The following is a 14011-nucleotide window of genomic DNA, read 5'->3' as shown; positions in this document are numbered from 1 at the left end:
GGGAGGTATATGATGAGAGACAGAGGCAGACAGTTAGACACAGAGTCAGGAGGAAGGAAGATGGACTGCAGCAGGCTGAATAATAACAGCAGAGAGAGAGTAGAGCAAAGTCCCATGAGACCCAAGCATTATAATAGAAGACTCTGTGGGGGAGCTACTGCAGCCCCCAGGAAAGAGCAGAGACCTGTGCACGCAAGAGTTTTGTGCGTGCGTGTGCATTTGTGTGGGGAGACGGCATCAAAAGACAGAGATGAAGCTCTGAAAATAGACAGATGCGGGGAGACCAATATTCTCTGATGGTGGCTTGATGGGTTGGGCTGTAATTCAGCTGTAATTTATCACCGTGGCAGTATTTGATGAATTATGCACCAGGCTGTTGATTTACAAGTTTATGCATTTAGTGGAGATGTTTTACGATACGAGTGCATCCTCTCTTTTGTGTGTACACATGATGTTTGAGGTGAAGTTGGATGTGCATTAATTACTCGGGTTAAAAAGAATTTTCAAAGAAATAAAATGATGAAACTTAAAACATTAGCCAATAATATTCTCTGACTATTTAATCACATTTTATTGGTCTGCAACTGGGATTAATTATTTACTGAGGTTATCCCCAGTTTGTACAAATGCATGATGGGAGTGCAACAAGTAGGGCTGTTCGATATAACGATATATATCGGATGACGATATAAAAACATCTATCGTTTAATTTTACGCTATCGTTTATTTCGTGGTGTCGCAAAATAAACTGTTTACAGCAATATTTTTTCATTATTTTGATGGTCACTGTAGTGGCTATATTAATTTCCTTAAGTTCTCTCTTTCTCTTATATTTAATATAACTAAACTACAGACTAGAGATGGACCGATCCGATATTACGTATCGGTATCGGTCCGATACTGACCTAAATTACTGGATCGGATATCGGAGAAAAATAAAAAATGTAATCCGATCCATTAAATATCACGAAAGCACCTCACAAAACTTGCAACACGCCGTAACTCGCCTCAGAACGTTAGCACGTTGGAGCAGTGTGGTCACGTGATAGAGCGGCTGTGGCATGCGGGACCTGTCGGTGGTCTGGATAGCATGTGGAGCTTCGCTAGCAACCTGGCATTTCATCTCCGACAAAGTTATCCCGAGAGAAGTAAAGCAAGTGTGTAAGTCCATCTCTGAATGTTTGTAAAGCATTCCTGCGTTAAGCTTAACAAGCGACTGCCTCTCGCTCTCCGGCTGCTACTTCAATCATGAAACTGCTTAACGATCAGCTGATCGGCTTTTCTGTCGCGAGTCCGTGTCTCTAGTTTGCTTTTGGCCCACTTTGCACCAGAAAGAGGAAACCAGCGGCTGAACAACAGCAGCACGTTTAAGCTTGATCAGCTGTTGTTAGAATTTATTTAATATTACTTTCTACTCCAGGATCTTTTTCTACGTAGCTGACGCTGGTAACTGTGCAGGGGCGGATCTAGCAAAGTTTAGCCAGGGGGGCCAATAGGGCATTAACAGGGAAAAGGGGGCACAAAGACATACTTTTCTTTCTTATTCTCATTTAAAATGTCTCGCTTTTAATAAATAATTATCTGACACCCAAAGTTTTAATTTGATGTAAAATGAATAGAAGTCAATTACTGTATATAGTAACTATTAAGTCTAATATATATACCCTAGTAAGCTATAGTACTTTTTCCTTTGGGAAGGTACCATCTGTGCAGTCTGCAATTTTGTTGAAGAAAGATGTTGAATCTATTTAATTATTCTTGAAAAATAATTGATTTCTGTGCATTTTTTTTACACTGCATCAAATTAAGGTTGATTACGTCGATTAAGCATCATGAGGTGGAGCGTGAGGGGTGGTTCCCTATTTTTTATTTATTTTTGTTGTTGCTGGGAGTTGGAACCCTATTAGTTAGGTTGCTTAATATTTACGCTAAGTACTCTTTAAAATACCAGAATAGGGAGGAAGGTGTAGGTTTAAGTGTATTAGATTGATCAGTATTGCTGAACTATGAAATTTTTTTTTTTGCATACAGGTATAACAGAATAGCTTTAGTGTAGTTGTTGTTTTAAACTTGAGTATGAACTTATACAAAATGCAGCAAGATATTTAAAAAACAGTTTTGTTGATTAAAAAACACTATATCGGATTCATATCGGTATCGGCAGATATCCAAATTTATGATATCGGTATCGAACATAAAAAAGTGGTATCGTGCCATCTCTACTACAGACAGACAAGCCTTTGTTTTTATGCGTTGTGGTTACCAACAACGACGGTAGCACCATTGCGTGTCCGCTTGTTTATGTTCCACATAAACCTTTCACAATAAAGCTCAAGATCCTGTTGAGACTTTTCAAAATAAACTGAATCACGTGAAAGATGCAGTGTTTACAGATGAGAAGCAAAAAAGAGCCGTCAGGTGCTAAAAAATAAACCTTAGACTCAAACGTTAGAACAGGCTTTTCCTCGCAGCAAGCCATGTAATAAATACTCACAAAGAAAACGGCGGCCGTTACAACTTATGTCTAAAGATGTATAGTTTCATGCATCGGTTAAAACACTCGACTCCAGGTATGCGACGCCCAGCTGGAAACACTTCACGCAAGTCGAGCTGCCCGAGATTCACAGAATTTACAGAAAATGTTACATTTTTGCGATTTATATTGTTATTGGACGATAGATGTCTTAATATCGGGATATGAGATTTTGGTCATATCGCACAGCCCTAGTAAAGGATTATTCTATTCTATTCTAGTAACAAGAGGGCAAAAAGTTGACGTATCACAGCTGATGACCGTTACTGGCTAATATCTGTCAGTTAAAATTTGGTTTCAAAAACTGATAAAGGCTTCTTTCATTTCAAACTATTGCGATGTTAAAAAAAAAAGCTTCCAGAATAAAAGAAAAACTGTTCTTGTGCCTGAATAGTTTTGTAACTTTGATTAGTGTGGGATCACTAAACAGTAAGAAATGGGAAGGTCCTCTTGAAATGGGCTCTTGAAATGTACTCGTCTACTGTAATGTTAAAAAAAAAAAAAAATCACTGAATTCATTATGTAAGCCTCTTTTAGGAATAGTTATGTGAAAAAAGCCAATATTTGTGAGCAATATTATACAATTAACTTTATTATTATGCTGATTTCACCCACCTGAGTGTTTTTTTGTGAAGTCGCTATTTTGGCTTGAATTTCAGAGCTCCCTTTATGTCAGAGAAAGCTGTTTAGCATGCTCCACAGGGTTGCGGGTAGGGTCATTAACGCTAATGTTGTAGACTGCTCTCACAACTTGGACACTGATCAAGACTATAATTACTGCACAATATTTAAAAAAAAAAAGAAAAGAAATAGAAAACGCAGGCGCATCTCGATGTCCTGAAAGCAGCAAGTTGGAGAGGAGCAGCAGAGGCAGCAGCTTTAACAGTATGTGAGAGCCAGGGAGATTAGAGTGAAAATTGATGATTTCTGTATCTGTATTTTAATTAGCAATGTTAAATTCAATCCCAGCCAGCATGTGTGAATCACCAGCTTTGGTAGGAGAGGCAATCGTCTCTTTCCATCCTTGGCTTATCAGGTCATTTTGTCTGTCACATCAGCCCGATTTGGCGTTAGCATGTAGCAGTCAGTCAGAATCTGGATGGCAGTAATGCTAACAGACATTTGCCCAGTGACAATGATGCCTCTTTATTAGCAGTAAATTATTACATTAACATTTGAGCAGGACACAACTGGGCAATAGTCTAGTCAGCTCCTTGGCACACAGCAGCACAGTGGCCATGCCAATCAGGCTCGTGTCCCAAGCAAATCTGGGCTGAGTAGGACAGAAATCTTTCCTTTGACTGTTGAATACACATCAATACAGAAGGAGAGAGCACCACCAGCAACACTGCATTGTATGTACCCCAATGTAATGTACCCCAATGAGTCATTCTGTTCCTTATTTTCTTTTCCCGTCGAGGCTCCTCCTCCATAAAAATTACATTAGCTAGTATAATTAGTTTTTCTCCCAGTAGTACACATTTTAAATAGTTACAGCGTTGGTAAAAGCAGTTGCTTATTTAAATGAGCTTTCATTCTCTATTCTCTGCCACAAGGTAAGGAGAAAGAGGAGCACACACAGATCATCCACATAATTAAAACCACCTGCACCCTGCACATCGCTAATACAGCCACAACATGGCTGGACATGGATAGAAATGTTGACAGATGTTGGGGGAATGGTTAGTTGTACTGCAAAACATTTTAGGTGGATGATACCTAATGAATGATGGCACTGTGGGGTCTCCCCTGGTTTGTGTACTACTTTTTAAGTCCTGAGTAGCCGGATTATAACCACATTTGCACACGATGGCTGACTAGCTAGCTAGTTTAGCAACAGACATCTTTAAGTATATTATTTTAGCAAAAAGCAGGCTTGAAAAAAAAATACTAGAAAACCTGAGCATCCCATTTAGGGAACACAACAAGTGTCCATTTGAGTAACTGCTACTTTATAGCTTTATAGTTGCCAGATTTTGGATGGCAGGTGACAAATTATGCATCAATAACACTGAGGTTCCTTAAAAAACATTGCATGGTAATGCGCTATTTTGGCTGTATGAGGGGTACTCGCGTAACTCCTGATGATCTGTGTTATTTACTTAATCTGTCAGTGATTTATATTTTGTGGCTAATTGGTTTATATCATGAACATCAACTGTATATATTAGATTTGGTGTGAAGAAGCAGTGCGTTAATGGTACTTTAAAGCTGCACATTTGTTTTCACTGATGAGCATTCTTCAGAAAGTCGCTTACTTTTCACTGTGGCAGGTTGAGAAGAACTAACAGAGAAAATGCAGACAAGCTTTTTAACTTGATGGCAATGGTGATGAAAACTTCTGTGTTTTTCTCTGACAGCCTTGTGTTGACTCCTAATTAGACCCTCAACTTGAGCACCATGAAGAGAGACAAGGCGGGGGAAAAAATAAAAACAGGTGTCATCCACTTATCCAGATTTTCTGGTTGTGCTTGCGGGGCAGCTTTAATGCTTGCTGCATCGTATATAAACGTACCTCCAGGATAAGCAGCGCATGTAAATTGAGCTTTATGACATTGCTTTTAGTGTTTTAGTCATTAAAGATACTTCTTTTGGGTTAGATTTGAGAATCCCTCCTTCTTTTATTAGGATTAATCTACTGCTTCATTGAGATAAGTAATCTGAACTGGAAAATATAACGAAAAACTAAATAATTCTCTTTGAGCAAACATAGCAGGAAGGGAGGACATTTGCCTCCATCATTTGGGATGAGGGGAAAGTGGAGGGAGGAAAGATAATCATTAACACGTAATAATATAACACTAATTCCTAATCCCATTTTCAAAGCCTAAAACACATTCACACAATTCAGCCAACTTTGTTTTAGCATAAATATTGAACAACTGATTTAATCACAGACACAGAAATTAGAGGACTTTGGTCTTTGTTTAGTGTGAAGTTCATTAGAATTGTGCAAAGAAACAGGGATATTTCAATAATTCAGTTTCCCCACATTAGCTGGTGTGTTTGTCCAGTTAACAGCCAAACGCAGAGCCTTAATAGCTTGTGAAAGCTAATAATTTTATGCTTTAATGTGGAATCTAACTTTGATAATAAATAAAAGAAAAGCATTCGGCTTCTCCGGTGGACAAATTACTTTGTAAATCTTGTAAAAAGCCAAATTTTCAGGCCTTATGCCCCAGTGAACATAATACGCAGATTTGGTTTACTTCAAAGAAATTCGTGTCTTGATGTTAAACCCGTTTGAAAGTCAGCCTCACAATCAGATCCAGTCAGCTGTACCTCCACCCGTTTGTACATTAATGTGGAAATTTGAGATTGAGTCATATACAAGCAACCTTTCAGAGGACACAGTTTTTAATCTTCTTTCTTCTTGTCTTACTTAGACCGTGATGATTGAATTGCTTTGTCAGTGTGAGTTTTACTATTTAGTTTACGTTCTCAGAGCCTTAGGGTTTGCCTTTTAAGTTCATTTAACGTTGAGGCACGTTTGAAGGTTAGGTTGCCCCGTTTGCAGTAAGACGCAGGGCTTGCAAGTAGCTGTTCCTGAAAAATAAATCAGATTCAAATGCAGAAATCAACAAGCCAATTGAGTAGAAAGATTGCCTAGGGGCTTGTTTTTCTTTTGTTTGTTTTTTTATTTTATGTAAATGTGCGTTAGGTATATTTTCAAATTGGTATGAATGGCTTCCTGACTGATTTATTGAGTCTTCTAGGACTTAAAGTCTGACTGGCAAAACCTTTGTCAGCACTGTATGTCCTCTCTCACTGTACCTTCTGCCGGTCTTGCTGAGAGCTACAATCACTAGTGATAAATAGACACTCCATTCCTAATCACTGCCATTGTAGTGTCATTACTGAATGGGCCACTCATTTCAGGGTTGGCAAGATAGCTCAGTTGTCCTGCCAGAGGCACTGGTGCTTTGTCTCAGAAAATGTCACCAGTGTGCAGAGTTTTCAAACGGAGCCAGCATCATGCTGTTGTAGAATCAGAATCGTAGAGTTTTTAAAAAGGGAACTTATCAAATAAAACAAACAAAAACTGTACAGTATTTTTGCAAAATGTACTTCCGTTGCCTGTAAAGACCTCTATATTGTTTGTAAATGTAAATGGACACTGACTGTGACCTTGAAATTTTTAAACCCAATGTTGCAAGGGGTTGAGGAACTGGGTTCAAATGGCTCACAGTAGCAATTTTCAACATCCAATCCAGGTTACATCTGTGTTTTACATGGTCCCTGAAGATTCCATTAGAATCTTCATAACATTTTCATGTTTGTGCATGTGCATGTATTTGAATCTGGACTCTGAAGAGAATTGATGGATGGATGGAATATTTTGTTGACGTGTCAAATAAACACGGTGGTTATAAATATTATGTATTTATGTGAAGTACGATATAAACAGGATTAAAAATATGCATTTTTAAAGAGATGCATATAGAGATAAATAAAAGCATAGTACAGATGCCACTGACTCCTTAACTCAATTCTAGCAAATTGCCCTTTCTGCCACCAAATTGCAGTTTCCTTATCAACCACGCTCGAGCTAGCAATTTCCTTCTCAATGGGTCTCCAAGTCAATGAGTACCATTCTGCTTTAACCTTCAGCTGGCACAAGAGGCAGTAATTATAGTGACATACTGAGCAGTACCTCTTATTTCATACTTCAATTAGAAAAGAAAATATAACGTGCATATTTCATCTTGAAATTGCAACATAGCAACAAGTCCTCTTGTCAGTATTTATTTTTCTAAAAAAAAAGAAAGGAGAAAAGTAAAATTGCAAACAAACACATGTTTTATTGTATTGTGTGATAAAACTGCCCAGCAGTAGATAAAGCTAGGATATAGATCAAGACATTCATTTGTGTCTCTACTCCTACGGAGAAAATTGAGAAACGCCCAGAGTATATTAAAAGCAAACAGTAGTGTAGAGTGAGGACTGTTGAACAGAAAGTACAGTTTTGTTTGCTTTGTCTGTTTGCGATACTCTTAAGATGTTACTTTTCCACAGAAAATCAGAACAAGGCTGCTAATGAAAGCTGAGGAAAATTACAAAGGGATCGGAACTGCACACTCTGCTCCATACTCTGAAGTCATCCCGCTGTACGTTTCCACATCTGGATGACAAAAGAGCCAAAATACACTCGCCGTTTCTCTTTCTGGAACGGTTCTCCTAGCAGTTGAAACATCACAGGATAAATATCTGTACAGTAATCTGTAGACTTGGTCCAAAAATTTTTGAGACTCTAAGTGACCAAAAAACAATGTAAGAGGAGAAACTGATGGCAAAATATTACAGCAGAGGTTCTTGAATAAAATCCAGCTTGAACCAAACTTGCTCCCTACTAATCAATACTGCCTTGCGGTTGCAAGAGTCTCTCAGACAAAAGAGGAAACAAAACACCGGGGAACACGATTACATGGCTTTGACTTTCTAGCCTGACTTTTTGAGTCTGCCCTGGCTCTAGTCGTTGATTTCTTTGGAGAGAAAAACTCCATTACAACCGAGAGAGAGGAAGAAAGAGCACGGGGAGCTTTGTAGTTCAAGAGCTTTCCTTATAAGCACAGAGATAACCTGTATGTGGAAATGACTTGGGTAGATTTTTGAATTATTTTAAAAGTGTTTGTGCATTACTTGAATTGCAAGCACGAGAACAAACACTTAATCTAGTGTTGTTTAAGGTTCTAAGTGTGCGTTCATATTAATGCTTCCCACTATTTTTATTGATTTATCATCTCTGTTTGTTGCTGTCAAAATGTTATGAATACAATTAATTCCACTAATGAGGAATACGAAGGCTAACCAATCAGTCAAAAGAGGTTTTGCAGTTTTGTCACATCATCGCTTAGCAACCACTTTTGCTGTTTCCATGGGGATTGACTGTAAAACTGCCTTTATGTAAATAATAACACTTCGAGTCGCTTTGAAGTGGAATTTTTTTTCTTTTTTATACTTTTATTTTCTAAAACTGTAGAATTGAGCTGTCTCAAATGTTTTGTTATTTCAGTGTTGTTTTTGTCAAATTAATGCCTGTAGGGCTTCAGCCATTCAGAGAGATTTGGTACTAGACTGTATAGAGGTGGACAACATGAAAGCTCGAGCGCGTGAGACAATTATTTTATTAGAATTTAATAGATATCCATAGTGGAGGTTCATGACAGTTTCAACTATGAGGTGGCAAGTGCTCGTTATCATAGCTAACATGCGTACATGTAAGTATTGCTTTTTTTGACTCACTATGTCTATACCAGGGGTGTCAAACTCAAATACACAGTGGGCCAAAATTCAAAACTGGAACAAAGTCGCGGGCTAACGTTAATATTTATTGAAAAAAAAAATCTTCCTCTAGATATAAGAATGAATCTTTTCTTATGGACTCAAACAAGTTTTGCTGAAAAACTGAATATGGAACAAGCAAAGCTTAATACTAAACAATATATATATTAGCTGTATAATACCAGTAGGCCAGCTCTAATAGTAATTTGGTATGGCTTCGCAGGCCAAATATAATTAGGCTGTGGGCCAAATTTGGCCAGCGGGCCAGAGTTTGACAACTATGGTCTATACCAAAACTTAGCCATGCTAATTTGTTCAGTGTTCTTGTGGGTAAAGTTTAGTGAGTCATCATTCAGATGGATGTTTGGAGATGTTGCCAAGATGGCTGCTGAGTGACAAGACTTACTTCTGGAAGGATTTTTGTGTTTTTGCTGTTGTTGTTTCCAGACTGACTCTGTTTAGTGGTTGCAGGGTTGCATGGTAATGCAGTCTCAGGTTAGTGGATATGTTGATTAAAGTTCACGTGTATTATTGGTTAGTATGGTTTAGGTCCGTTAGAGTTTAGTGACATACATTTACATTTTATTTTTATGTTAGAGTAACAATGATAATCCAGCGTGTGTTTGCTTCTAAGCACAGTGTAGTCTGTGTACTTTAATCCTCTCAGCCATTAGCCTCCCTTTTATCCAACAAGCATTTAAATATTTATTATTACAGTAAGCTACTACCTAATGCATCAGGTCGATGCTTGAAAATGGCAACAGCAACAAAACAAAAACACAAAGCATTCGGTTTGCATAGTGACATCTGCCTCTTTTTTTGTGGGAACAAAAACAATTTATTTATTTATTTAATTATTATTTAATTCATTGTTTATTGGTCACCGAGTACAAAGACTTTTAAAGATGAACCACGGCTGTTGAATTCAGATGAAGTGGCCATGGTCACAACCCAATTTGCCTTGTGTTAATCCAGTATGACTCCTCTTTTGCACTCACTCAGAATAACACCATGCAACGGCATTGCTTATTAGAAATTGCTTTTTTCTCCTGAGATATAACCACAGTTGTAATTTATTGTGATTATCTATGGTCCTTGTAAATAGAAGTCTCAAGAAATTAAGTTATGCTCCTGGTTATGCCATCTTTACATTTATTTTTTTTCTTCTTAAACTGGCAGTTGTGTGAGTATACCAGAGGGGAAGTTCAACTTAGCCACACTTTTGTTGCATTAGCTGGCTTGAAAAAAAACTTAAAATAAGTAAGTAATAAGTAAAATAAGTATCACAATGGTGGTTATCAACTTTTTCTGTCAAGTCGGGCTTTTTGCTTCAGGTTCTGTAAGATCACATGACTCTGCTTCTGCACAAATTGAGTGCCGCCTACTCTTTTCAGAGACGTCGTCAAGTGGTGATAATGAAATTGTGATAAAAATGTAAAAAGGAAATTAAAAATAGAACTGTAAAGTGCCAAACTGTTGCAAGAAGGACCAGAGACCGATGCTGCAGAAACTGTTAACCTTGGAATTTAGTACACAGAGCAGTAAAAACAAGCATTTTAATTAAGCCGATTGTTTTAACACTGAGCGCGCTCTCAGTGCTGCTGTTCGTTCTAATGTGACCGCTACACATTAGAGCTCTGAAACTTTAAAGTGCATACATTAAAAGTCCCCTAACCTAATGAAGTAGTTGTGGAAATCACTTTAGTTTGTTGGCAGATGAAAATGACAGTGTTCTAGTAGCTGGTGTTTAAGAAACTTAGCACCAGGTTAGAATCAAGTATAAATATGTGCACATTCCAGTGACAATGTGGTGTACAGTTTAGTATAATGCAGTCTAGCTAATTAACCCATTAATCTCACTTCTTAGTACACCACTCAGGAAAACCTCAGACTCTCCAGTAAACATCTTCATGCATTAAAGAATCTGAAAATCTATTAAACAACCAAGAAATGCTGATCTGCACACGTGAACATAATAAATATTTACATGACCCAGAGACTTTATGCTGTGTGAAATATTAAAATATTTATCTTCCCATCTGACTACACTACTCCAAAGACATCTCAGAGAGCAATAAACCTACCACATAGCTCAGTTATTGAATGAAGTAAAACCATGAGTGGAGTAAAAAACAGTTCATGGTGTCTTTAGTGTGTTTTTTTTCCCCCCCCCCCCCCCCCCCCGTACAGCCACTTTACCCCCGACTGAGGACTTAAATATGACATTTGACAATTTGATCTCTCTCTCTTGGTTCAACAGAACGGCGAGGCATCACTGTTTGAGGTGAACATCCGTTACGTCGGCGGGTTGCTGTCGGTGTACTACTTGACAGGGGAGGAGGTAAGATTAATAGATGTCTGTTATCACTCTACTCTAGTGAGATCTGCTGCTTCCTTTATCTCACACCAGGCCTGCAGTTTGAATGATGAACAGGCTGCCACTGAGGGTGACAGCATTTGTGCACATCAGTGTGTTTAGGTGTATTTATGTGTCACCGCTGTGCAAGCATAAAATTATCTTGGGCCATTTCAGCATTTTCATGTTTTGGGCTTTTCTGTTGTTTGGAATGGGAAAAAACTGTCTGTGTAAGATATATAGGTAAGGGTTTAAATATGTACTCATCCTCACCAGTTTTATGTTGGACCTAATTGGTTTATACATATTTTTCACTGGATGTCAGCACATGTCCAACTTGTCTGCACCTCATGGTAATCAAGGCCTTATTTTGACAACCGAATAATCTTTCATCAAATTCTAAAAAATGAGATCTTTTAAAAAAAATGCATCACATTTAGTCATTTCCAGCTTTAAACGATCACATTCAAATTCATTTTGAACTGGAGCTGTTTAGTTTGTAGACATGTAGATATTTCTGAGCTATAGACACAAAAAAATGTAAAGCAACCTCACTTGCATATGAGAATGAGGGTTTGAAGAAGTAGCAGATGTAAAATGTATGGCATGTAAGCTGCGTTGAGCATAAAATTAATTAGTATCATATTACGGTAATGTGAGTTTTAATGAAGGCTTCATGTCAAATTCATCTGTGAATTTACTAGACTGACTAATCTGCCGGTCACAGATGCTGAAAGTGTGGAGAGTAGAGATGGCACGATACCACTTTTTTATGTCCGATACCGATACCGATATCATAAATTTGGATATCTGCCGATACCGATATGAATCCGATATAGTGTTTTTTAATCAACAAAACTGTTTTTTAAATATCTTGCTGCATTTTGTATAAGTTCATACTCAAGTTTAAAACAACAACTACACTAAAGCTATTCTGTTATACCTGTATGCAAAAAAAATATTTCATAGTTCAGCAATACTGATCAATCTAATAAACTCAAACCTGCACCATCCTCCCTATTCTGGTATTTTAAAGAGTACTTAGCGTAAATATTAAGCAACCTAACTAATAGGGTTCCAACTCCCAGCAACAACAAAAATAAATAAATAAAAAATAGGGAACCACCCCTCACGCTCCACCTCATGATGCTTAATCGACGTAATCAACCTTAATTTGATGCAGTGTGAAAAAAAAAAATGCACAGAAATCAATTATTTTTCAAGAAATATTAAATAGATTCAACATCTTTCTTCAACAAAATTGCAGACTGCACAGATGGTACCTTCCCAAAGGAAAAAGTACTATAGCTTACTAGGGTATATTAGACTTAACAGTTACTATATACAATAATGGACTTCTATACATTTTACATCAGATTAAAACTTTGGGTGTAAGATTCAGATAAATATTAAATAATTAAAAGCTCGACATTTTAAATGAGAATAAGAAAGAAAATTATGTCTTTGTGCCCCCTTTTCCCTGTTAATGCCCTATCGGCCCCCCTGGCTAAACTTTGCTAGATCCGCCCCTGCACAGTTACCAGCGTCAGCTACGTAGAAAAAGATCCTGGAGTAGAAAGTAATATTAAATAAATTCTAACAACAGCTGATCAAGCTTAAACGTGCTGCTGTTGTTCAGCCGCTGGTTTCCTCTTTCTGGTGCAAAGTGGGCCAAAAACAAACAAGAGACACGGACTTGCGACAGAAAAGCCGATCAGCTGATCATTAGCAGTTTCATGATTGAAGTAGCAGCCGGAGAGCGAGAGGCAGTCGCTAGTTAAGCTTAACGCAGGAATGCTTTACAAACATTCAGAGATGGACTTACACACTTGCTTTACTTCTCTCGGGATAACTTTGTCAGAGATGAAATGCCGGGTTGCTAGCGAAGCTCCACATGCTATCCAGACCACCGACAGGTCCCGCATGCCACAGCCTCTCTATCACGTGATGCATACTGCTCCGACGTGCTAACGTTCTGAGGTGAGTTACGGCGTGTTGCAAGTTTTGTGAGGTGCTTTCGTGATATTTAATGGATCGGATTACATTTTTTATTTTTCTCCGATATCCGATCCAGTAATTTAGGTCAGTATCGGACCGATACGTAATATCGGATCGGTCCATCTCTAGTGGAGAGCCAGTTACTCTTTACTAAAGAAGCAGAAATGCACCTCCTGTTATCTCCCAGTGCATCGTACTTGCCCTACATGATGCGTTTCTTGATTGTAAGGCAATATTGCAGTGCCAGGTTCAGGCTTATAAACTGCACACTGCTGTAGCTCCCGAGGCTAGATGCTGATGTCCAGTAAATCCTTCCTAAATGATAATATTAAACTGTTTTTTCAGTTTCTGTGTATTTTTAATATAATACCTATAACATGTGCAAACAAAAGCTTTGAAATGGTTTGTGTGGCTTTCCGGTAACCTGTTAACTACATCACAGAAACACTGCAAGCCATCAACTCATATTAAATGATAATTATAATTAGATATAAATAAATTGGAACTTCTGGAGGCTTTTCTTTAGCTTTTCAATGTTTCACTGGATTCTCGGGGGGATTTAACCTGAATTTTAAATTTAATCAGCCTCTAAGAATGTGCTTTTTTTGCTTTGTCATTGTAGTATTGAAGTGTTGCTTAGAGGTTAAAGAGCCAAGCCTGAGCAATTTGATTAAATTTAGAAGGCAAAGTTGAATGGAAATTTTTTCCCATTGCTGAAAAAGTACAAGAGCTGTGTCCTTGTAAAAGCTCCAGTCGCTCCAGTGAAGCTGTTCAGTGGCTCTGTATAAAGGCCCGAGGTTACGATGGACAGCATCCAGGTGTGAAGCTGTGAAACTGCACGA

At 38.0% G+C, this 14011-nt stretch overlaps 1 protein-coding gene across 2 annotated transcripts in view; it reads left to right on the top strand.

Annotated features, from left to right (window-relative positions):
- LOC308405900 (mannosyl-oligosaccharide 1,2-alpha-mannosidase IA) overlaps positions 1-14011 on the top strand; it is a 195749-nt gene that overhangs the window by 118273 nt on the left and 63465 nt on the right. For both annotated transcript variants that reach the window (XM_080896688.1, XM_080896689.1), the window contains exon 4: positions 11076-11156. In XM_080896688.1, coding sequence (XP_080752814.1) covers positions 11076-11156 — 81 coding nt within the window. The remainder of the gene's footprint in view (positions 1-11075; positions 11157-14011) is intronic.

This window comes from Rhamphochromis sp. 'chilingali', assembly GCF_963969265.1.
Source record: "Rhamphochromis sp. 'chilingali' genome assembly, chromosome: 11".
Lineage (NCBI taxonomy): Eukaryota > Metazoa > Chordata > Actinopteri > Cichliformes > Cichlidae > Rhamphochromis > Rhamphochromis sp. 'chilingali'.
The sequence above is the reverse complement of the archived record's forward strand: the minus strand, read 5'-3'. Positions and strand labels throughout refer to the sequence as shown.